At 43.2% G+C, this 26,125-nt stretch overlaps 1 protein-coding gene across 1 annotated transcript in view; it reads right to left on the reverse strand.

Moving 5' to 3' along the window:
* Positions 1-6,602: 6,602 nt before the first annotated feature.
* The window catches only part of setbp1 (SET binding protein 1), a 34,870-nt gene continuing 15,347 nt past the window's right edge, over positions 6,603-26,125 (reverse strand). Inside the window, exons 3-7 of the mRNA XM_068310001.1 lie at positions 19,910-20,328; positions 17,716-19,656; positions 17,408-17,615; positions 16,219-17,284; positions 6,603-12,492 (exon numbers count right to left, since the gene is read on the reverse strand). Of these exons, the coding sequence (XP_068166102.1) occupies positions 11,987-12,492; positions 16,219-17,284; positions 17,408-17,615; positions 17,716-19,656; positions 19,910-20,328 (4,140 nt within the window). The 3' untranslated portion in view covers positions 6,603-11,986. The remainder of the gene's footprint in view (positions 12,493-16,218; positions 17,285-17,407; positions 17,616-17,715; positions 19,657-19,909; positions 20,329-26,125) is intronic.

A 26,125-nucleotide genomic window follows, 5' to 3' on the forward strand; every position in this document is an offset into this window, starting at 1 on the left:
CACACACACTGTCAGGGAGTGTTGACACAGTCCAGATGTTGGCAGCTCTGTTCCAAATGAAGGTAGGGCAGCTGGCCAACAACCTGAACCGCTCTCCCCATCAAATGATATGTTTACAATAATACTGTTCTGAGACTCAGGAGACACATGCACACGTGCGCGGGCACGCACATACACAACCATAACGTAGAGCGAGTGGACACACACACATGCACACAACATGCAAGAGCATTCTCAAAGCAGGGGAAATGAACTAATGGAAAGCCAGCTTACCACATTGGGTGCAGAAATGAACCGACCTGTGCTGGTGCAGAAAGCATGAGAGAAAGAGAGAGTTTAGAAAAGCAGAAGAAAAAGCAGAAAATAAAGAGAGAAATAGACTGATCAAAAGTGAGAAGGTCATTATTATTGCCTTGCTTGGATCTGTATTTTCTCGCTTTGTCAGGCAGACGCAGAGCGGCTGTGAAGAAAATATAATAATATATAGTAGTTATGTAATGTGTCTTACAGCACAGGAAGACAAACAGAGAAAATAAAACCGCTTTTCACACACAACAGAGGACAAAATGACTGTTTTAAACGTCTCCTAAAAAAAAGTTCATGACCCCCTTTTTCAGGCCTGAACATTGACCTCTAATTGACGCTATTTTTCTTTATTATTTTACCTCGCTAATTAGTTGTGCAAGCCTGAGGGCTGTAGTTATTCATTATTCCTTAAACATGATGACAATCTCATATCATAAATCATTTTCCACACTTTTTCTTTGCTTGAAACTTTCTGGAGGGAGGGGTGGAGGGGTGGTCGCGGGAGGGGGGCTGAGCTCCAAGCTCAGAGCTCTTTTTAAATTGTAAGGAGTGAGAATATTTCTATATGATGGCACATGACCAAATATTGTCAAATTGCGCCTAATGAGCAGACACTTCAGTCTGCTGACAAATCAGTCGTTTGTTCTCAGCGTGTTACTCTTGACAGCGTGTTACTCGCTCCTCTTCATTAAACGGATGCTCAGGCATGTGCGTGTGGGTGCATATGTTCAGAAATGGATAATATTACCCAGAATGCACAGATATACAGGTGTTGTGCTATATCTCTTAAATCTTTGTCCCCATTCTGTCCTGTTCCAAATATTTCCTGGAGCACTAACAATAATAATATTTCACTGCTGTTAGCCAAACGAAGACAAGCCAGAGCAGGCATCAAGGGAAAAATAGAAAAAGAATGAGCAAAACAATCTGATAACAAACTTAATCCATTCATCTGTTCCAAGAGCAACAGACAACAACAGAAAGGTCTGCCATGTTGACGGTTTGCCTCGGTTTGTTTGAAGGAGGTATTTATTCAGATTTGAATAAAACTGCAGATTATGGGGCGGTGGGGTGACGCAGATGCACTCATAGTCGGTCCTTTACTGCATAACTGCACGCATATGACAAGCCCTAGAAATACAGCAGTACAGTGTATTATAGTTCTCATTCATTCTCTATAGTCATTTATCCAGTGTGGGGTCACTGGGTGGCGGGGGCTGACGCATCTCTCAGTTGACTTCAGGTATGAGGCAGGTTACACCCTGGACTAATTGCCAGTTTATCGCAGGGCCAAATAGAAAGGTAAACAACCATTCTGACCCACGGTCAGAGCAATTTACATACCATATATTGTTTCTTTGCCATTGGAGGAACTAGGAGGAAAACCCACAAAAAAACATGCAGAACCCACACAGAAAGAGATTCGAACCCAGGACCTCATTGTTCTGAGGCAACAGCACATCCACAGCACCACCATACCTCCGTATCAAAACACTGACTAATGAATTGTTTATCACACAAAGAAATTATAGAAAAATGAAATCTGAAAAATCCACCAAATGTATTTGCTGTTTAGGAAATTCTCTTTCATCTTTCCTGCTGCATTAAGATTCCTCTACAAGAAGAAGAAGAAACATACTTTATCTCCTTGGGAAAATTATTTGTGTGTGTGTGTGTGTGTGTGTGTGTGTGTGTGTGTGTGTGTGTGTGTGTGTGTGTGTGTGTGTGTGTGTGTGTGTGTGCGTGCGCGCGCGCAGGTGTGTGTGCTATATACTGAATCTTAGTTCTTTAGTTCTTTATTCAACCACTAATGGCCAAATCTCTGTCTTTCTGTCCCATTTAACAAATCTCTAGCTTTGATCGGATCAAAATTGATGTAACTTCAATTTATGACCAAATGATTTTAACACCAATGACATCTGGCTCAGTTGTACTGTATTTGTGCTTAGTAGCCAATTAGCAAATGCTGAAATGAGACGGTGAACATTAACATTTTACGATTAAGAGCATATGGTATGTTTTGGAGTCCAAAAACTGCTAGCACAACTTTAAACGTATGAACTCATAAATAACAAAAAGCTACAATGTGTTACAATTTTCTAGACATGAAAAAGAAGAAGTCAGTTCTCAGTCGATAATGGAGCAGTGTAGTATTTGAGCAAATTTGTTTTGAAAGAGCGTTCTTCACCACGGAGCTTGAAATGTTTGGCACTGCTGAAACATATGGGAAAAATTATCTGTACAACACAGAGGAAGAGAAAAAGAGAGAGACAGAGACATGAAGGATATTTTCATGAAAGGTCTAACTCCATAACTGAACATTAAATTTTATTTAGTTGGGGTTTTATTTTGTTTTTTGATATTTTGAAGCTGGCGTACTCTGGTGAAGGAGTAGCACTGCCAAATTCTAAAATAATACAATACAAATACGAATATTAACATCGCAGCAGACAAACAGAGAAAAACCAACAGAATGGTTGGAATCATTTTTTAACACAGAGACATGCTCCCTGTGCGTCACATAATCTCATCCACTAAGGGGTGTGTGTGTTCACTGCAGGGGTCCATTAATAAAATATGACTGTATCATATAATAGACTCATCTGCCAAATTACAGGAGACAGAGAGACAGCTTATTAGGAGGATTTAGGGGAAGGTGTATGTGTGTGTGTCTGTATGAGAAATCATGTGTGTGTGTGCAAGATGAGCCTGAATACAGAGATTAAATGGCCCACCCCCCCCCCATCAAATAGGCACATTACCTTTGCATTGGCATCATCAATAAGACGAAGGCAGAGCCAGACTGTTAACAAAGACTCTAACTGTGGCCAACAAGACATGAAAGAGGAGGACAATTACGGCACACTCTATTGTTACACAGAGTTCTGCTTTTTGGTTCTTTTCTTCTGCCATCCCACCAGCACACAAAATAAGCCCATAATATGCGAATGCATCTACAGCCTCATGCTCATGCACATACAAAATCGGACACCACTCTAAATCCAAATCAAATTGCCATGAGTCACACTGTCACCGTGGCAACAGTGGCTGGCTCCATGCACAGCAGAGTCTGTTATATCTGTTTTTTTCCCCCTCCTCTTTGCACAACACGCATATATAATTAACTTTCAGCGATGATAATTCCTTCACTGATCCCCCAAGTGGATCGATGTATGAAGCAGTGGGGTGTGTGGACCACTCCAGGTACATAGTTCAGAATTTTATCATTAGAAAAAATACAAGTACTTAATCTTTCTCTTTAAACTAAAAAAAAAATACATTTGAGGATTTACTCTATTTAATGTGTTCTCCAAAATGAGTGAAGATGCTCTGCGTGCTGTGGATTAAAACGGGTTTGCTTTTCTTTTCTTTTATTTTGGATGAATTTGAAGCGCAGTGGTACATTTCACCACCAGATGGCGTCTCCCTTCACCACTGTTAACTGTGTGATAAAGAAAGAGAGGAGTGAGGAAGGAGGTGCATTTAGATGTTGCATGTTTTATCCATGAAATAGTCATGCTCTGAAAACACCTAAAGAGGTCATGTGAGCAGATGCTTGGATGTGTGGAAGTGTCCTGTCAAGTTTAGCTGGTTGCTGATAGCTTGTTGATTTTTACTTCAAACTGTCCTTCACTAATTCCTCATGGCTCTAATTTGAATTTTAATCATTGCTAAAAACCATTAAAGCAAATGGAAGAAGTCATGAAACATTTGAGTATCGATAGTCTTATTTTGGCATCCTGGAATGAAGGGACACGGCAGCATTTGGGAGTTAAGCAGTCAATCTAACACATCGTAAAATTAATATTTCTAATAAAAGGTGACATTAAGCAGACATTTTGCACCCGTAGGAGTAAGTGGTAACAGATTAAAGCAAACTTGGTATGGCACAACACACATCTGTGGACTTCCTCAGGGTTCAGAATGTTTGAGTTCTGGGGGTGCTTTGAATTCAAAGATGGTGATGAATTGCCAAGAGTTGGCACAAACAGTTGCGGTAATTTATTGCTACTTTGGACGGTTGTGCTGCAGATGTTGTATGAGATTGGCCAGAGACCAAAGACAAAGCAGACTCTGGGTGTTTTTGTAGTTTGTTTTGTTTTGTATTTTGTGTGTGTGTGTGTGTGTGTGTGTGTGTGTGTGTGTGTGTGCGCGCGCACACGCACGTGGGTGCGTGTGTGTGTGTTTTCACACAGACTTCTCCTTTTTGTCTTTCAGAATGTGCTACCAGAACATATGCTGGTAAAATGCACAGGATTTGGGTGAAAGAATCAACACTTTGAGAGCATAATGACCAAATAAGCCGGTCCATCTGTGGCACGCTCTACAGCTTCTTCAATGCCTCGCCCACAAAAGGAAGCTAATACTGGCAACAATGTTAGGGATGCAGTTGGCTGCTGTTGGGCCATCATTGGGCTGTTGCTGGTTTGTGGTTGAATATCTGTATCTGACCACTACCCAGAGTCATTGTTGTGTGTTCAGTACTTCTGCACCTTGCTGCCTTTTTAGAAGGTGTTGCTTAACAAATGCGGGCCACCTTTGCATTCCAATAAGGAAATGAACGGCACAACAACAACAAGCTTTATGTCAGCCACTCTGACATAAGCACATTCTTTGTCAGTGTAACGTCAAAATATGAAAATGATGATTACCTTATTTGTTTACCAGCTACATTTGTTCACACTCAAAGGTATAAACATCATTTTGCAAATTTGTGCACCAAAGTTTCAAGAAATTGTCTTAGTGCTTCTGAACTAGTATAAACCATAGACATACTTTGGGAGGCTTTGCAAAGCAACCTAAATGTGTAATATTCTCAACATGGCAACAGTCCACAATAGGGTTCTCGTGTGTATTTGATATCTTTCCCTTAATACAGAAAGATACAAGACAATGTTTTTGGATGAGTCTCTGTTGGATTCCCTCACCATAAATCTTACATTCCAAAAGAGGCTGGTCAATATAGGATTGGAAGGAAGATCCTCCCAAAATTTTTTGGAACAGTTCCCTGAAAACACAGGTTGTTTACGTTTTGGAACCATAAAGCTGCAGACTTCAGCTGAGCATAATTTACAAGCCCTGTCCTCCTACGCTTTCAGGAAATTTGTACACTAAAATTCCATTACAGTCTCCATCTCCAATTTTCCATGTTGTAGGACTGATAGGCACATCTATAATTATACAGTATTTCCAGCATCGAGAGATATCACAATAGTTTCTCAATAATATTAATCTGAGACAAAGATGACGCTCGTCGTGACTGTTTTCTGTTCCACATAAGTTGTAGTTTGTCAAAAATCACCCTTACTTTTGAATTACAGAATATGTTTGGAATTCATTCGTGTGTTGCAATTGTTTCTTTGTAATCTCAGAATCTGAAGCTATAGTAGAGAATGACATTGTTCTGGAGGAAACTACATGTGATACTAAACCTGGTGAGAAAATCATTACTTTGTACATCAGATTGGTCATCGTGTCCTTCCTCTTTAAGTGTGGCTGTATCTCATCAGTTCATCCTTCATGCAGGACGTGTTTTACTGTGCCGTTTCATCGTGATCACTGCCCTGATGATCTATTTCATTCTATCACTTGTGCTGGAAGGGGAGTGGGGCTGTGTCGGCTCATTTACAGGCAGGCCACTGCAGTCCTGACTTCTATCAGAGAAGAGTTTTTTTCCAGCATCACACCAGTGATGCCAACGGTTTCATCAGTACTAGATACACAGACACATTTGGGCAGCTCACCCTGCAACCATGGTAACAGAAGAATTTTACTAGTTGGCAGCAACCAATAGTGTGGCACTTCCCACCCAGCTCTGTCCAATAATAGAACAGCCTGCAGCCCAGCCCACCTTGAGCTGACACTGATGGGCCAGTGCAGCCAGGATTTAGAGAAGTAGGTTTGGCTAATGAGCAAGGAGTGTGGGTATGTGTGTGTGGAAATGTAACTGCGTGAGGAGTAGCTTAACTGATTAGAGGATTCCCCTTTTTAATTGCAACAAATTATCACATCACGGGGCAGTTCTCAGTTAATCAATCAATCGATCACTCAAAGACCCTTTGACATTCAACACCATCAGTGCAGTAAAAACCCTCCTGTCATCTCGCATGCACACACTCACATGCATGTTGCACACACCCACATGCATGTTGCACACACTCACGTGCATGCTGCACACACTCACATGCAAGCTGCAACACTCTCACGCATGTTGCACGTAAAGCCTCATCACACAATCACGTAACGAATCAACCATATCTCGACCAGAAAGAAGGAAATATGTGCCACCCATCAGCTGTCAATAAAGTCATTTATTATTTCACACAATGGATAACATGAACAACTTCAACTGTAGTTCTTTTTAATAAGTGCTCAATGCTGCCAGCCAACAGAAGGGTAGCAAAAGAATGAGCTTTTCTTTCTGAGGAAAGAATAATAAAAAAAAAATTAACCTACAAGATCATGAAAGATAAACATGACCAAAAGCATGCCAGCGGACATGGATATACATATATATTGCATGTATATATGTGCTTAAGACATATATCTGTATGCCGGCGAATGCAAATACAAAATATATGTATATATTTACACATACATACTGTGAAGGATATATGCATATGCATGCGCATCTAGTATTTACTCTATATGTCAAATATTTGCAGTTTTTAATATTCATACAATGTACAAAAATGCTTCATGAATTAAAAAATTCATTACAAAAAGAAACATATCAAACAATGTACAAGTCTTGCTCAAAATTCAAATTGTAATTCAACTTTCAGCTTTTCTAAAATATGTATGCATACAATCAAATTGAGCATGCAAATAAGGGAAACCCACTCTAGAAAAAGGTTCAAATACACTATGTATACAAACTAAAATATGCCCACACTGTTAGAAGAGCTCACTTTGTGCTCTGAAGAAGTACATTTATTGGTTTTTCTCAATGCTTCATCTGCACTTTCGGCTTTAAACATTATCGCTTAGAACTGTCATGTCTGCTGTGAGGATGATTGCATGTACATTTATTAGGCTCTTTGTCACACAAACCCTTCACTCCGTATGTAGGACGTTCATCACAGCATGCTACGAATGAAAAGGGGGAGTGATCAAATTTTAGGTATCATTACATCCCATCATCGTTACTGTAGAGACTAAGTACACTCCAGTCACTGGTTTGGGGCGAAATAATGCTTGCTGTGCTGCCTTTGATGATTGGATCAAAGACAATGTGAAAGTTCCTTACATCAGTGCTTTGGGACCTCCTATAGCCACCGGTCCAGACAGGCTGTTTAAAACAATACCACAATGACCGTGAACCCTATTCACAGCCACATCCCCTCTGCAGTCTCTGAGTAAAGTGAAAGCTCTGGATTAGGACAATACTTGTCAGTGTTAAAAGGCACCGGAGCATCGGCTGGTAGAAGAGACAGACAGGACAGACAACACCTGGGCTCTTTAACTCTTACATCAGAGACCGCTGACTGACCACAGTATAGAGGATTAAGCTGCCAAGTGTGTAGTCTCTACACCTCACGGACCACAAACAGTATCTAGACCTTATCTTAACCACAATGGACTGCAGACCTGTCGAAAGTCATCTAGCAAAACAAGGTTAAGCTTGCTAACATTAGGACGAGTGTATTTTTGGCTGTGTACTCTGACAATTACCCCATATGCAACCTTCCTGCTTTGTCTTTATGGTACTGCATTGCCTCTGCTGGCTGCAGGCACTACAGTTGCGAATCAGATGGGATTCCTATTTTTGGTTGTGTATACTATGGCGGGGGTTGTATCCTTGAAGGACTCTTAAAGGTGTCATAAGGCAAACTTTTATATATTTTCAGGCTTTTGTACCTTTGTCAGATGGGACAGCTCAAGATTCTGACAGGAAAGGGGTGCAGAGAGAAATCCAACCTGGGCCAACGCTAAAGACAAGGGGCACTTGCTCTACTGAGTAAGCAACCAGAATGCCCCATAAGGCAAAGTATGTATTTTATGTAATTTACTTATTTTGAAATGTGACAAAATTAGTAGAGTGGGGTAATCCATCAGTGGAGTCATTTATCTGTGTTTTCTTCAGTCTTAAGCTATCGTCGTAGAGACAGAAGGTTTACGGTGGTTCTAGGAGACAGTCCCAGTACAGCCAAACACAAACTGGCATCCATGCGGGATGGACGTTCTAACACTATTTACAACAAACACTTCAATATTGTAGTTTTACATCTGGTTAAGGCTGTACTGCATAGAGATGCAGTAACTATAGTTTTCATGAAATGATAGTCACTTTCTGCACAACTTATTACAAGTTATTACTGTTAATATTCACAATACTTGTTACATTAATTAATTTTGTTCAGTAAATAAGACCACTTATTTCTCTTTGTTGAAGGGTGGACCCAGACCAGAAATTCATTTTAAGGTCATTGCCAGGCATGGCCTGATGCATAGCAAACAACAATGCATGATAATGAAATGTCAACCAATCAATAATGTAACTGCTTAAATACTGGGCAGCGTAAATACTCTTCAATCATATTGTGTACAATCACTGTCTCAAGATAGAAACACATCTGACACCATACTGCCTCCATTACTGCTCTAAAGCTTATGCCAATACTTACTGCATGTTTAGCAAAGTAGGCCTAATATCATATATAGGCCTAAAATCATACACAGCCTGGCCAAAAAAAAAGTCACCACCTGGATTTAACTAAGCAAATAGATAAAAGCCTCCTATTGAATAATTACTGCATGGACGATTATCTTTCAGCTGGAAAAAAGACATTTAACCCCAATTGGTGCAATGAGTTGCTTCTCATTTCTTAAGCAACTATGTCAAAAGACAAATCCCGTGATTGTGGAAAAGTTGTTAGTCTATTTGAGAAGGGTCAAATCATAGGCATGTGTCAAGCAGAGAAAACATCTAAAGAGATTGTAGAAACTACTAAAATTTGGGTTAAGAACTGTCCAACGCATTATTAATACCTGGAAGGATAGTGGGGACCCATCGTCTACAAGGAAAAAATGTGGGCAGAAAAAAATTCTGAACAATCATGATCGGCGATCACTTCAATGTATTGTGACATCAAATCAAAGAAAAACAACAGTAGAGCTCAGAGCTATGTTTAATAGTGAAAGTACAGTACGTAAGAGCATTTCCACACGTACATTGTAAAAGGAACTCAGGTTCAGCAACAGTCTGTGCTCGAAGAACAAGGTCAGCTGACTACCTGAAGTATACTGAATGACTAGGTATTGCCATCGATGGATTTTTTTGGTGGCACTGGCATATTCCAAGACGACAATGCCAGGATTCATCGGGCTCAAAGAGTGGTCCGGGGAGCATGAGACACTATTTTCACACTTGGATTAGCCCGCCACAAAGTCCAGACCTTAACCCCATTGAAAATCTTTGGGATGTACTGGAGAACAACTTTGCCCAGCGGTTAGAATCTACCATCATCAATACAAGATCTTGGTGAAAAATTAATGTAACACTGGATGGAAATAGATTTTGTGATATTTTATCTTAGAAAAACAATGCCACAGCGAATGTATGCCGTAATCAAAGCTAAAACTGGTCCAGCGAAATATAAGAGTGTGTGATCTTTTTTTTTTTTTTTTGGTGGCGACCTTTTTTTGCGGGGGGGTGGGCAGGCAGTGTATGATACTCATCAGTCCAGCTCTTCTAGTTCTGTCTTGTATCAGATAAATCACTGCCCACTGACAGAGGATGCACACAATGTTAGTTATGAAGGGTTGTGATGACTTAGACACATGCGTTATATGCACAATCATGACTATTTGGGGACCATTTCTGGGGCACGCTTTGTCATTTAATATTTTTCAGTTCAAATGTAGTTGGTGAAAAGAAAGAAACATAAGGCACAAGTTGAACTGCTGCAACTGAAAATCCCACCCAAACTAAAAACTCTCCTGAAGTAAAGTGAAGTTAAAAGAATACCAATCTGTTGATTATAATCTGAAAAACGTACAGTATTTGAGAGAACACAAACCACTGCTAAAAGCCACATACAGGTATGTTGTAGATAAGAGTTTAACAAAGGCTTAGCATATTGACACAGAAAAGCCAAGATGGTTACATTCTATAGTGCACAAAGGAATGCTTTACATTGGTGCCAACATGTTCGAGTTTGTCAAACTCTGATTGAGATTATTTTAAATAATACATCCTTACAATTAACACTGGGACTTTGGTATCTAACTCTAAATACTTTTTTAAAAAAATCCATTAGTATGGATAATAAACGCATGTTACCTAGATAGGCTGGGATTAGCTTTCCAAAACACTGACTGTGAGCCCTCTTCAGCTGAACAGTCCAAACATGTTTCAGACTCGGGCTTCGGTTTGACGCTTTTGGCTGCGCAGCCTGCATATATAAATTGATTAAAATAATACTTGCTCTCTGGAATGGATCCCCACACCATCAAAGGCCAAAATGTAAGGCTGGAATAAGCGTGTAAGTGCTGCATTTGATTGATGCAAATGTATGGTTTCTCATAGTGCATTAAACCAATTTTAAGGTTTACCAAAAACACACCTGATATTCCTCTTGTATGCATGCCCACTGGATATAAACATAATATTGAGTGTATGAATGAATATATGTGGTTCTTTCTGTCTGAAAACAAACTTGTCTTGAGTCGCACCCATGTCTGTTTTTGGTTATAAAACAATACACAATTTTCATTGTCTATGGTACAAGAATTCTATTTGATATACTGCATTTCCAGTACATATCTAGCTGGTTTCCCATTGTACAAGGCAGGCAACAGTGGATTTTGTTTCTATGTACAGTGTGGGACAGTCTAATCCACCGTATTGCCTTTATGTCACTGCTTAGGACAGGCTTGAGGAGGGATGGAGAAATAAATGAGACAAGGGCAGGTTGATGCAGCACAAGCAATTTGAGATGTAATGTGACTGGGAGTCAATGAGAGAACAAAGGGAGATGAAGCTGAGTGGCAGGCACGAGGGAGGGCTAAAGAATTCAGGTGAGTGTTGAGAAAGGAGGGAGGCTGGGGCTAAGGAGCTGCCAAACAATATCAGTTACTCCTCAGAGAGACCAAGGAAACAAGGAAGGTACAGATAGGGGAATAAAAGCAAAGAACAGGGACAGATAATAGTGTAAGTTGGCTTATTTACCGCTGTATTATCCCACATGTCTTTCACAAGGTTCCTCAGAAAGGCAAAAATAAGCAGAGCTGCACAGTTATTAATTCCCCCCTTCCCGTGCTGGTAAATATATGGCTAAAGCCACATTCAGATACAGCATCATAAAGTACCATACACATCACTGTATCAGATACATAAAGATTCACATAATATCCTACACTATCATAAGTACCACATGTTTTATAGCATCAGATTCAGTATCAAATTGTACCATATAGTGCCATTGTAAATAAGAGTCCGAAGAATCCTTAAAAGACTCGTGTCTGGCTGGGTTTAGCGAACAAAGAGGTGGCACAAGAAGTGCTCCCTCCTCCTCATCCTCCACTGACCCACTCCTCTCAGATCATAGAGGAGAAAATGTCAAAGTGCACGAAGAAGGTCTACCAGAATTAAGGGCAATGCATCTGGTAGGCTGAAAAAGCACTGACTCCGATAATGGCCATCCGTTCAGTTACTCAGTTGCTCTCTCCTGCACATCTAATGACTGGAAGGAGCCCATAACTCGTCTCTGCTGCCGCCCCTGCCTCTGCGTCGTCCCCCTTTCGCCGGTGGTGGCACTGATCGTGCTTGATGGACCACAGTCTCAATTGTTGCAGAGATGGAATCATGGTTTGAGAACTCAAGAGGCTCAGGGGTTAGGCTTGGCCTGATGCTCTGCCTACCTGGCAGGTCATCACACCTTTCCAGGACAGGCATCCCCAGAGTCCTCCCATCACCTTTCCCTCTGGGCAACATGTGCAAATCCTGACTATCGGCTTGTTCTTCGTCCCTCCTCTTTGCCAGCTCTGGTTCCTCTATGGGTTGTTTTCGGGGCCGTCCAGGCCGTCTTTTAATGACATTGTTTCCTGTTTTGGCTTGTCGCTGCAGGCGCTTAGCACGGAGAATCTTCTGCACATGCTCAAAGTTCAAAGAATGCATCCTCCTCACGTCTTTCTGGATCTGCTCCACCTCCCGCCGCTTGTACCTCCGCTTACTAGGCGCACCTGGGAGAGGAGAGAGTGAGCATTAGGGAGATGAAACATCGTAAGGTAAGTAAATAGCACAGCAAGGTTCTTTAAAGAGGAAGGGTATTCATGCCAGCACATCAGTCAAAATGAGCAGCCTTGGAGAGGCCAGTAAAGACATTTTGCCAATTTAACTCATGGAGAGAATTTCTTTTGCTTGCTTCGAGAGCTTCCTGCTAATTTTGACATATTCAAGTAAGCCTTTCAAAGCCCAGCTGAGCCAGAAGAGCAGATCCTATCCTGTAATTGTTGATAAGAGAGCAGAGAGGAGAAGAGAGAGGAGGAGATCCCATTATGCTAGCAGGAAACCCGCAGAAATCTCCTTCAAAATTTTAATATGTCGCTACACAATAACAACCCTGTGCATCTGGAGCACAGGCTGCCAACAAACCAAATGCAGAAACACACACACACACACACACACACACACACACACACACACACACACACACACACACACACACACACATATTGACACATTTATCTACATGCACATACTTACACAGACACCAATACAAAAACATAAGTCTGCATACATGCAAATTACAAACATACACAGATAATGTATTCAACAGTTAGAATGGGTGCGTAGAACACACTGGAGATATATTTTCCTTCATACTGGAGAGCTGGGCATTCAGAATGCCTCTTCTATCATTGCTCTTCCTCCCTTTTCCCATCACTCATTTTCCTTCTCACTCTACTCTTAACCGGTGGCCACAAGCTGCTCTCTCTGATTTCCAATCAAACTGCACAATTTTATTTCCGTCTCTATTTCAGAAACTGCTTCCTGGTCTTGGTCCAGCTCTGTCTTTCTTTTTGTTTCCCATCTTTGTCCCATTTCTTCACTCCCCCTTCCTCCCTGTTCCTGAGGCACAGACTGATCCACAGCCAAAATGGAGGAAAAGCACAATTAGCCACCAGTTCCCAAGAGCGTGCATATAAACGATATACTTGGTCTCTTTTTCTCGAGTTTTTACTCATATTCCTCAATTCCCTCACATCTCTTCCCTTCTTTTCTTAGACAATTCAGAAACACACATACTTGTATAAACACACATATTTGTTATTATGTTTTAAAAATTTAAATGCATTTGAGTAATTTACTTTTGTGTTTTCAAGCTCCCAGCATCTCAAATTAAATGCAGTAACAAGCAAACACAGAATACAGTAAATATTTGTTGTTCACAACTCCGTGGTAAAGTGTTAATGAACTGGGAGTGACGGAAGTCTCAGCGGAACATCTCACTCTGAAGGTTGCTCAAGAATTCAAGATAGAATTCATTGTAGAATTCAGGAATTAGTCTAATGCTCTAAGCGCTAAGTAGCAGTAGTTTATGAGCTGCACAGAAGTGGGCACGTCCTTAGCTCTCTCTCACACACACTACAAAGTAGCAGAAATTTATGAGCAGCATACACGGAACATAAAACCGTCGACCTTCAGCAGTGTGAGGGGCCGTATAGCATTGAGGACCTGTTTCTCTGTGGAATAGGAAGTCACTACACAGAGATGCATGCTGACTCAAAGGATGCAACTTCAAGTTTGTAAATCATGTCTTAATAAAACTAGTTAGCACTGACTGAAACAGCTTTATCTCTAGGAATGGGTGACTTGTGTATTTATTAACAAATCACCACATCTCACTGGCGCTGACTGCCATCGCTCAATGTATATTTACATAAAAGGCAGGTCATTTTCCACATGGTTACCAAGACCATTTTTCTTTCCTGTGAATCTTTCAAACCTGCAAACGCTCTCACTAAATAATAACTAGAACCAAGTCAGAGACTGCAACATCCCGCTACACCCCTGAATTCAAAACTTTACCCTGACCTACTTGCATAGGTCAAGGATCAAAGCTAGTGCTCTGACCTGCTGTCCTTCATCAAAGCACTAGCTTTGATCTATGGTCTTACTCATACAGGCCTTCTCCCTCGTCCTTCAATCTTATCTGGTTCCTGAGTGTAAAAAAGTTTAAATTTCACCTTGACCTGGTTTTCTCAAGGTGAAGGTCATCATCTTATTTTCATCCCCTTTGTCACCTGAGTAATGTGCTTTTTGTTTCATCCTTCTATCTGCAACGGTTGCAAAGATATTTGGTGGACGAACAGACGGATGATCACTGACAATTACAATACATCACCGCTATGAAACAGGATGTAATAAAAATATATTCTTCAAGGATTATTTAATATGAGCTACTGTTGGGGCAACCAGTCAGATGAATTTTGTATTTGTATCAGTTTGTTTATGGTGTATGTGTGTGTGTGTGTGTGTGAGAGAGAGAGAGAGAGAGAGAGAGAGAGAGGGAGAGAGAGAGAGAGAGAGAGAGAGAGAGAGAGAGAGAGAGAGAGAGAGAGAGAGAGAGAGAGAGAGAGAACAGTATGTATGTCTATGTACACGCGCATGTGTTTTAATTGGGGTAGAGCTGTGAAGTGAGGCAGTAAGTCATACTAGGGGAGGGACAGGAGAATGGGGGAAAAGAGAGGGTAATGGGGAGCGAGGGGGAGGGGAGACAAGGAAAAGGGAGAAAGGGAAGGAGGGAAAAGGGGAGCAAGCAGAAATGAGGGAAGTTTATGAATGGATGTGGGGATTGTGGGAGAGAGGCAAAAGGAAAGCAAGGTTACAACTACAGCACAAGGGAGGACAGGGGAGAGGCAGAAGAGGTATAGCAGCATAACAACACTGGAAGGACAATCAGGATGGGGTGGTTGATTGTGTGTGTGTGTGTGTGGGGGGGGTGTTAGTGTGTATATGAGTCATACGTCCTGGTTCCCCCAGGGTGGGGGGTGTATTCTAACTGAGCCCCTGCCTTCTCCTCCTCGCCACTGGACTAGGCCCCAGTCATTAAACCTCTGGCTGCCAGCCAGCTCTTTTAACACAGGCAAGGGCCTTTTACGGCATGTCTGTAGAAAATAAATCACAGTGTGTGAATAATATATCTTTGGCAAAGGCATTGGCGGGAGAGAAAGGAGGGAGGGGAGCAAAGAGAGATTGGTGAATTATAGTCGTCTCCATCCATGCATTACGTTCTCTCTATCCCCAGCCAGATGTGCTCAAAGACATCAGAATACAAAATGTACCAATATACACATGAGTAGAAGACAGAATTTTTGTTGTTGTTATTGTCATCTGCTGTAAGCAATGATAATTCTGTGCATTGCATACTCACAAATAAAAATTACTCTGATGTATATACTGCTGTGCCATTTAAATTAGATATCACTGATAGCTGAATACTTGATTAAGTCTCCAAACCAGAGAATAACAAGCCTGTCATCACTAGAGAAGATACAAATATATTGGGCACCAATTACTTTTAGCTAAATCTGCAGCCATGAAGGTGTGAAAAAAGAAAATCCAGTATCAAAACACGCCAATCTCTTTTCATTTGTTTTATATATCCATATATTATAGACGACTGTCAGCTGTTTAACTGATACGTTTTGTCTAACAGATTGGAATCTCACTGACTGTTTAATGATCTGCTCTGATTGCATTGGGATCAGATCTATAATGAGGTCCATTGCTCTGTTAAGCTGCTGATGCCTTCGATAAGCACAATCAAGTACCAGACAATCGCAATTGGAGTTAACCTAAAAACCTCCAACAGATCATGAAAGTACACTATGCGTTTTAGCACATTGCCCTTTCAAAAGCAAAAATGCAATACTATAGGCAATCTTGAAGGAAGTGTTTCTTACTGGCATGGGGGGGACTGGAGCATTTGTTCATCTGTCCTGGCTCCTGTATACCAGTTTGGAATGACATTAAGCCCCGATCTCCAAACACTGGGAGCCTCGTCTTCCTGCTTCTTCCACCACAGTCATCTTCTTGTGACCCCAAAAAGATGTCAGAGGCAGACTCAGTCAACTTTGATTGGCTACTGTAGCTGCTCATGAAGCTGTTTACGGGGCGGCGAGTCTGACAGGAGAGGAACTGGCTGTCAGCACGAGAGTGTGTGGACAGCTGGTCCGACTCAAACATCCCTAAGCTGGATGACAGGTTTGATCCTCTACCACTGGCCCTCTGCTTCTCCAAATGCTTTGAAGAGTTCTGAGTGGTCAAGTCCCTCCTGTCACTCAGCATGCTAAGACGTGCATTGGTCTTAGCTCCACTGAAGAGGCCACCTAAGTCCTGCCGCTCTTGCATTGAAAGCAGGGGCTCATCCTTGTGCTTATGTTTGTGCTTGTGCTTCCTCTTATGGAGACGAACCCCTGCAAGACTACCATTGCTGCCACTTCCAAGGGATCCAAGGCCTTCTCCTCTGACAGAAGACCCCTGAAGTGGACTACTGGCACTGCGAAGCTTAGCTCCTGGCTGGAGCTTTGGTTGTCCACTGGGGTGGAAAGCTTTGGGAGGGGGGACAGCAGGCCTCATGAAGGGAGATGGAGGTGCAGGTCCTAGCGAGTGATGCGGTAGATAAAATGGGGTAGCAGGGGGAAAGTAGCCCAGACTCAGAGGAGGTGCATAAGGCATTGCATACGGTGCTGCATAGTAATTTCCCCCAGCCAGCGGATAACCATATCCTTGAACAAAAGGCAGCTTTGATGTGATTGGCTCGCTGGCTTTGGCTGGACGGCCACGTCTCCTCTTAGCCTTTAGATCAACGCTCCTACGTATGTAAGAGCTGGAGTCACAGGAATAGGAGTCGTAGGTAACGGGGTAGTAATGATGGAAGTTGAGGCGGAAAATGGACGGATATGGGTGCTGGGGGTAGCAGGTGAAACGTCTGTGGGACACTCGTAGTTGCTGGAACTTCAGCACAACCTGCAGAAAGTTTAAAGAAATTAACATTAATTAAAATTAACCTTCCATTCCATACATTCATACAATATACTTGCACATTTCAGTAAACGGTCAAAGATAACAGTTTGTTGCAGTGTTTCTAACCTCCTCCAACTCGGAGAGAAAATGAAGATGATCTCTGCTCTGTAGGCACTTCCTCTTCCGTCGATGATGTTTTTGTTTCTTTTCCTGTTGTGACAGGAAGTTGTCAACAGCAGTTACTTGCCGCTCACACCGTGCTCTACCTCCCCTGTTGGATGCTTCCAGGGCTGCTGCTTCTGCAGCCTCAAAACCACAGAGGTCAAACGAGTACCTGCATAAAGACCAAATAAAATAGACCATTAGACTGAAATACCAACTCTATGAATGCATGCATCTATTGTGGGTCCAGAAATATAGTATAAGTACCGCACCTTCGACGAGAGGCAGGACCTTTTTCGGTTTGATCTGAGGTGCTGTTGTTGTCTGTACCGATGCCGCTGTCACTTGGAATTGTCTCCTCACTGTGGGACTCGCTGATGGGGGACAGAGTCACCTCTTTCACCGATGCCCCCTCTGACAGCTGGGAAGGTGAATTAGCCAGAAGGCGTGGCGGTGACAGCTTCCATCCACCAGAGAGGAAGCCCCTTACTTGTGGCTTGGAGGGCAAGACTGAGATGGGCTGCAAACTGGGCATAGAGGAATCAGGGTGGCTGGATCTTATGGATGGAGCACTAGAGCTGGGAGAAGAAGTTGTGCAAGGCACTGCTGGGCTCTCATGGAGACTGGATGCAGAGACTGGCAGTGGAGGCTTTTCCCTGCTGGTATTGGGAGGATTTGAGCCTCGGGTTTCTGCTCTGGGTTTGCGCCCTCTCTTCTTACCAATGTAGATGGTTCCTCTCTTGCTGACGTTTATTTGCTTGCCCAGCCGAGCTTCAATGGTAGATGCCATGGCACTCATAGCTGATGTCACAGGGGTAGAAGACGACTTAAGAGCCAGAGTACCATTCTGACTGGAACCTGAGAGGATCTCATTGAGGATGCTCTGCATCTTCCCAAGTCTTATCTTATTCATTGGTCTGGAATTGCCCCTGCCACGCTTGAATTTAAGACTGTTAGAATTGATGCTAGTGGTTGCTGAGGCCATTTGCACTAATGTGTTTAGTGTGTGTGTCTTCCTTCTATGGTTTAATCCTGCAGTGGTTTCCTGTGCCAGTGGGCTTGGAGGTGACATGGAGGTTCCCTCATGGATAGTCTCCACTGTGAGAAGTGGCTGTTTCTTGGGGCGTCCTCGTTTCCTCTTAATGGGTGTGTGGACAGTAAGGCTGTCAGTGTTGGCGTAGAGGGGGCTAGAGGGGGTGATCGGAAAGGCTGAGGGTGGGTCAGCCAAGGTGGAGGGGCTACCCCGGTTGTCTCTCTGCGGTGGCGTGAGGCTCACATGGCTTTTTGCTTTCAGGTAGGACCATCTGTCCTTGGCCTTGGACGGTCTGGAGCTAGCTATGGAGCTGGGGCTGAGGCTAGGACTCAAGGCCATCCTGTGTCTGGGGCTTGGACTTGGACTAATGTTGGGCCTGGGTTTAGGGCTAGGGCTAGGGCTGATGCTATCTTTTGGGCTAGGGCTGGGGTTTGGGCTGGGGAGTCTGGGGTTTGTGTTGAGACTGGGTTTGTTAATATGATTGTGAATAGGCTCTCTGTGTTTGAGGGTGTCTATATTCAACCTCGGACGACCCACAGGGTTCTTTTTCACTTTATTTGCACTCAAAGCAGACTCATGGTCAGACCCAGGGATAACTGTCTCTCCTCTTTCTGTCCTATCTACCCTCTGTCCTTTCTCTCTTTTATCACCTCTATCTACTCTCTCTGCTTTTTCTATCCTTTCTCTACTGACATCAGTCTGACTCGTGAGTCGAGATTCATTTTTTTGAGTGTCCATCTTATGTGCTACTTTGGGTTCTGGGGGCCCGTGGTGGGGTTTCTCTGTAGTGTCAGAGTCCTGCCGTTGCTGTGATTGCTCATCCACAGAAAACGACTCGTCAAAAGAAGGCCTCCTTCGCCTCTTTCTTCCTTTTCCTTCCTCTGTCAGCATGGGCATCCCCCTGTCTTCTTCATCTACTCTCCTTCCAGCAACTGATCTTTCTCTCTCATCTTTTCTCCGTTCCTCTCTTTCTTCATGGAATCTCTCAGCTGTCTCTTCTTGCCTGTACTTATGCCTCTCATCTGAATTCATCGGGCTGTCCGAACCTTTCTCCAGCTGCCTTCCCCAAGGTATATCAACACCTTGGGGATTAGACAGCATCCTCTGGGAATCCTTCCGGCCATACTTGCGCTTAATGTTCCCAAAGAGCTGCTCACTGACCTCTTGCAAACCCCGTCCCCTGGAGGGATACATACAGAACAAAAAATTATGACAAATGGAATGGATGGAGGTTTTCACAGTAATCTGAATATCTATTATAGTAACAAATATGAGTCAAACTGAACAACTTAACACTGCAATAAAATCACATTATATTACTACACAGAGCAGCATGACAGCATGATCTTATCCACATTACATTCTACACTGTATCTTCAGAGATTTATGTTTGATTCAAGTTAACATCAACCTTATGGCAAAATGCACCATACCTGCTGAGAGAGGTCAGGTTGAGAATGCTAGCATCTGTAACTACTGGCAAATGCAGGTCTGGAGTCAAGGACCTCTGAGGTGAAGGGCTTCGTGTCGCTATTCGTGAGAAAGGTTGAGCTGGATCGAGCACAGAGCTCCTACTGGCTCCTGCCAGTTCCCTGGCTGGCTCCAAATCCGCAGGATTGGTGGGGGATGCAGAAGGTGCTGTAGACTTGATCCAGTCTGGACTGATTTGGTGTTGATGTGCATGAGTGTGTTGGAATTGTGTGAAGGTGTGCAGTGTTTGCTGTGCATGTGAGAGTGTGTGTGCAGGAGGAAGGGAACTGCGAAGCTGGTGTTTGGGCAGAGTGTGATCCCCCAGTAGTTGCAGCAGCCCTCCCTCTCTCTGTTCAGGCATTCTGAACTGGCGCTCATAAGTCTGAGGATGACAGAATAGAGAAGAAAGGTGCGGTTAATACACACCGTCTTCAATCACTAGACAGCTATATAAAGTGCATTGAGGACAGATGATATGATAACGACAATGTAATCAGCATCAATCAATCTACACAGAGATAACGTGTATGCAACACGGTATCCAGTTCTGCTTAGAGTTTATGAGCAGACCGGGCTTTTTAATTTTAATACATCTTGTGAACATGTGGAAAAATGAAAACACAAAAACAAAAGGCTTGTTCACAGAGCTTTTAAATTCCTGTGGTAAAGATGATGCATGTGCGAGAGCCGGGGAAACAGAGCATGAAATACTGTGGTCTAGCTTAGCTGTGTGCTTGAATGACCCAAGTTCAGGCTTAGTTACTATTATCTTTTAATTTTATGACGATGATGATAATTTGATGACTCCCCTGTATTTTCAAAGTAGCTTGAATTGTCAAACTGTCAACCCTCAAACTACGACTTTCATTTATCTATTATTTATTTCAGTTACAGCCAACAACCTCTGACCAGGTAAATACAAGAATGGAAAAACTTGATATGCCATACAGGAGATGATTCACAACAACCTGACCCTGCTTTACGTATCACTGCTGCATAATCAACATACTGTTCGAAGATGAGAAATGGAGCAGCAGATGGCTTTTGTGGTTTAGAGTGTTATTAACAGACTCAGTATGACGCAACAAGACACTGTTCTGCTGCACAGCAGGGAGATGTAACTTAACCACAGGCCTGCCTCTGTGAGCGCACACAAAAGAGCGCGGTGGCAAGTGCGCACACGCACACTTTAAGTCTTACCGTCACAAAATGCTATTGTAGGAAAGCAGTCAGGCAACCCATGGACATAAACACATCCCAACAGACACGCGATAATAAGATGTACAATGTGTGTAGTTCTAATCACAGTGCACTCATATTCCATATCCCGTCAATTTCAGCAGTCATGTCCAATCTCACCTCATCCTTCTGTATCACAATCTAAACTCCTGTGCACTTTATTTCTGCTGTTGTATCACTATCTAGGCACTCATTCCGTACTCCCACATTTACTGCAGAAACTGTTGACTGTCCTAAACCTAGCTGTGCATACAACGCAAACAAACAAGCAGCAACGCTGAGCAACATAAAACTCAGCGCATGAATGACACTGCACACATGTAAGCGAACACTGAGTGTGTGCAGTGTGTAAATGATTAACAATGCTCCAAAATGAATGTGCATACATCAACATGCATTCAGTGCTATGGTATCCATTCAGCTCTGAGACGTTATGTGTACGTTTGAGTGTGTTTGTGTGGGTGAGTGTGTGTGTGTGTGTGTGCGTGTGTGTGTGTGTGTGTGTGTGTGTGTGTGTGTGTGTGTGTGTGTGTGTGTGTGTGTGTGTGTGTGTGTGTGTGTGTGTGCATGGTGACACTGGAGAAGACACCATCTGAGTCCACAGGGGGATACGATGAGAGACACCTGATACACACATGCTTTCTCATTTAACCCGTCCTAGAATACCTGCTGTTTCAGGTTAAAGTCGGGCACGGAAAGATGCAGAGACATGAAGGTGGTGAGAGGCGGTTTCTGACAAAGACATGCAGAAAGAAACACACATACATACACATGATAATGGTATCCTCCCATCTAACCACAAAGCAACCACACGATAATCAAGAAAAGAGTCATGAACACCTTTCAGACTAGATGCACAGGGAGAAATAGCGGTCTCACCCCTCCCCCTTTCAGGTTATTGGCACCAGCTCAGCATTTTGTTCTTAGTTTCCGCCCTTGTGCCCCTCTCCTCCCTTTCCCCTCCCCTCTGCCTATTATACTCCATAAAGCATTTGTAAGGAAAACACACACATTGCTTGATATTCATATAAACACTCCAACGGATTTTGTATTCAGCATGTTGTGAACTTTTAACTGTGCACTTTTCTTTCTAGTGCACGCTATTATATACCGTGCACTGTAGTACATGTGCTGCCCTGTGTGTGTCATTTGCTGTGTGTATGGACGGTTTTCTCCCTGTGCTACTGTTGGCCTGCAGCAGGGGGCAGCGGTCAGGAGATCAGCACTAATGCGGACTCTGACCCTCTGGAGCGACATACACATGCCCAAGGGCTGTGAGGCTTCACCCTTTCCTACTCTGTTCTTCTCCTACAAGTCATCACTGATCAAGTTTAGATACAGATAAAGACCAACACGCACAAAAATTGGCCCAAAGCATGTTTAATCCCCAATTCATTTAATGAATCTCCCTTTCTCAAAGCGGCCAGGGTTGCACTCAGGGGTTGAGTCATTCCACAGCTAGGTCAACAACCATTTCCATGGCTTTCTCTCGGTGAGTACTGTAGCAACATGGATATGTCTCAGCCAGTCGGACAAAGGCTCTCCAACACTACAACGCGGGCAGATATGGAGCTTCGCATTCCTTTCCACTGGTGATGTAACCATCAGATAAGGTCAGAGCGCAGTAGAGGAGGTCATGGATAATATGTGACTAAGTGCTGCAATCACCCAACTGAAAGGCCCTTTGAAAGTGAGTCAGAAATGTATTTTCTGCCAAATGCGTGTGCGTCTTAAAGTAACACTGAGGAGATCTACATGTATAAAGTTCTCCTCCAGCTTGACATGAGGGAGGTACGTGACAGCCCCTCCTGTCTCTCCCTCTGCTGCAGCCTCTCGTTTTCCACTGTTGGGTAAACTGAGTGGAACCTCTTCCTCACACACACTCACGCGCACGCACACACACGCACACGCACTTGCACACACACACACACACACACACACAGCACCCTGGCAGCACCACTACACTGGGAAAGAACGCCCTAAACAGGCACACCCAAATCTCACAAGCCAGCACATATACACACACAAATAAACCAACAAATATATACACAACCTTCATAGAGCAGACACACACACACACACACACACACACACACACACACACAAACACGCTGCCCTTCAAATAGTTTTTCGCAGCCTTTTATTTGGCTGCGTGCCCGGTGGTTAGAGTGTTTCATATTTCCCTGTGTATGGAACTGGGCAGCTGTCCAGGCAGACACACAAAGAGAGAGAGAGAGAGAGAGACATGAAGAAACAGAGGGAGAGAGAGAGGGAGGGGGGGCTACTGAAAGAATGAGAACGGCAAAGGGAAGAAGAGGGAGGGAAAAGGAGGACCAGTAGAAAAACAAGAGGTGCCTAGACCCGTTAACCACTATTTCCTTGTGAAAACCTTATGGCTGATATGATTCTGTGTTTTCCTCTCTTTCCCTGTCACACACACTCTCCTTGGCTTTGACACCATGATGTCTCCCTCTGCCCCCATGGCCCTGTGCAATGCCCCCCACCCCCCACACACATCTCTCCTTTTCTTCATTTTTACTCTTTTCTTGCGCTCACCATTCTCCCCCTGTGGGAACTACCCCCCTTCACCCCCACCCCAACCCCCTCTCCAGCTCCATTCAGAGCTCTGGTTCACTGTGATCTGTGTTTCTGACAGCTCTCTGCACGCACACACACACACACACACACACGCACGCACACACACACACACACACACACACACACACACACACACACAGAAAGAGAGACAGCTCCTCTGCAAACAAACGTCATGAATACTAACACGGCTTTGTGTCCACAGCACTTAAAACGGGTAAGAAGGAGAGGGAGTTTGGGAGGGAGGGATGGGGGGGAGGCGTGCAGAGAAAAGGAGGGAAAAGCGATGGAGGAGAAAAGAGGCACTGTGTTGATCTTGTGGCCACTCTCACAGACCCCCCCCCACAACACCACCACCTCCCCACCCCCTTATCCCTGTTCTCGTTCTCTCGTTCTTCCCACCAGTTCTCCCGGGAATAAAGACTTCCATTCATGCGCCTAAGGAGACCCACAGCAGGAGAGAGAAAAGAGGAACGAGAAGGGGGGAGGAAATAGGAGGGGGTGTCAAGGTGGGACAGTTTGTGGATCACTGGGATAATGCCAAAAACTGTGTGTATGTGTGTGTGTTTGTGTGCGTGTCAATTTTCAGTCTGAATGTGTTGCCTAAGCCAAAGGTTTACTATCTCCTATCTGATGGCATCTATGCCAGTCCGCATGTCTTCTGGGAAAGTTACGTGGGAAAGTTTGGAAATGTGGGCTCTATTCAGATCTTCAACTAAAGCTACAAAACTGTGTTCAGAGTTAAGGTTCCATTTAGCAAAGAAAAAGCCTTAATAATTTAGGTCTGACCTCTTTTTTTTTTAACGTTATTTTGTATCTGCCCCGCTGAGCTTGATCAGGCATTCAATCTACAGAACATTTGTCCTCAGCTAACTGTACGGCAGAAGCCACAGCAGTAGGTCTCCAACAGAATGTTCCCTCCTATGTCAACAGCAGTAATTCTTCAGAGGGAGGGCTCCAAAAGAGAGAAGCAAAACACCCAAGACTCTCCTTGTCACACTCTCCTCAGACACAGTCAGACAGATGACTCAATCCAAACAAAAGCCTATGATTGGCTGAACTGAAGCATGTTATTACAGTGCAATTGGAGGTTTTCACTCGCTCGGTAATGGCAGACAAATTTACATGCTACACAAAGTATACATCTAACCCCCACTATTAGCATTAATGGTGTATTTGCAGGCATATGTGGGTCCTGCTTGTCAATAGTGCTAAGAACCACATCAGAGGAGTTTCCCCCCCCCCCCCATAGTGATTATTACACCGATTATGTACCAATTGTTCTTTTCATGGATGTGACCAAATCTCCAGCGACAGCATTAGATGGATGGATGGATGGATACTTTATTAATCCCGGAGGAAATTGTGTAATGTGTATATATATATATTGTAAATTGCATAATTATGCGTCTTAAACTGTAGGAGCGTTTATTCCTCACTCTCTGCAGGTCCAAACTCGATGCTTTTGTACAACAGGAAACAATTAACAGCCAATGAGCTGCTCTAAATCCTAAAGGATGACTTCCTGTTTGAAATGATGAGTAATTCAAGACAGATACAGGGCAGATCAAACACTTCCTCTCAGACAAACAGTGGTGATGATATTAAAGACTCACTAATTAGTTACTATAACTTTTGAAGTCTAATGCGTCAAAGTCACATAATGTAGGCAAACAGAACATATCACACTCAGGTCCACTGGAAAACAAAATGTCAAAGGTACTATGTTGTTCTTTGACCATTTGATAAAGTAAAGTCAGGACACATAGCCGGATTATGCTCCTAAAATCAATCAAAATTGGAAAAATTCTGTTCAATTAATTAAAGGCGGGACTTAGAAAGAGGGGATGCTATCCAAATACTTCTCTCTTGTGGTGTCAAAAAGTGGACGTTGTGTTTACAAGGTCAAAACAGCTTAAACTTAACTGTGATAAGACATCCCAGCATCTTACAAAGCGCAATCTGCTAAAAATGAAAGTCCTCAGTTGAAAAGGCTCAAAGTCAAGTCGAATCATTTGGCTTTTGATTTTTTTTTAGCTGACATAGCAACGTGGGAGTAACAGCATGGGCAGCCATAACCTTTACAGCCTAAGCATCAAAATCACCACAAGCAACTGTGATGACAGCGGAAAGGTGCTGAAGGGGGCTTGATGCTGACGGTGAATTTGACCAAGTCATGCTTGAATCAAGCATTGGTATAAACTCCCCGACTGTCTGAACCAATGGAAGTCTATTTGAGACTCATGGAACTCAGGTACCTAAAGTGAAGCAGATATGAAACCGGAAAAGTTGCATCCAAGGACAAGGACGATGCCTCTACTGCAAAACTCAACATGTGCTGATGT

The sequence above is a fragment of the Antennarius striatus genome, chromosome 3 (assembly GCF_040054535.1).
Source record: "Antennarius striatus isolate MH-2024 chromosome 3, ASM4005453v1, whole genome shotgun sequence".
Taxonomy (NCBI): domain Eukaryota; kingdom Metazoa; phylum Chordata; class Actinopteri; order Lophiiformes; family Antennariidae; genus Antennarius; species Antennarius striatus.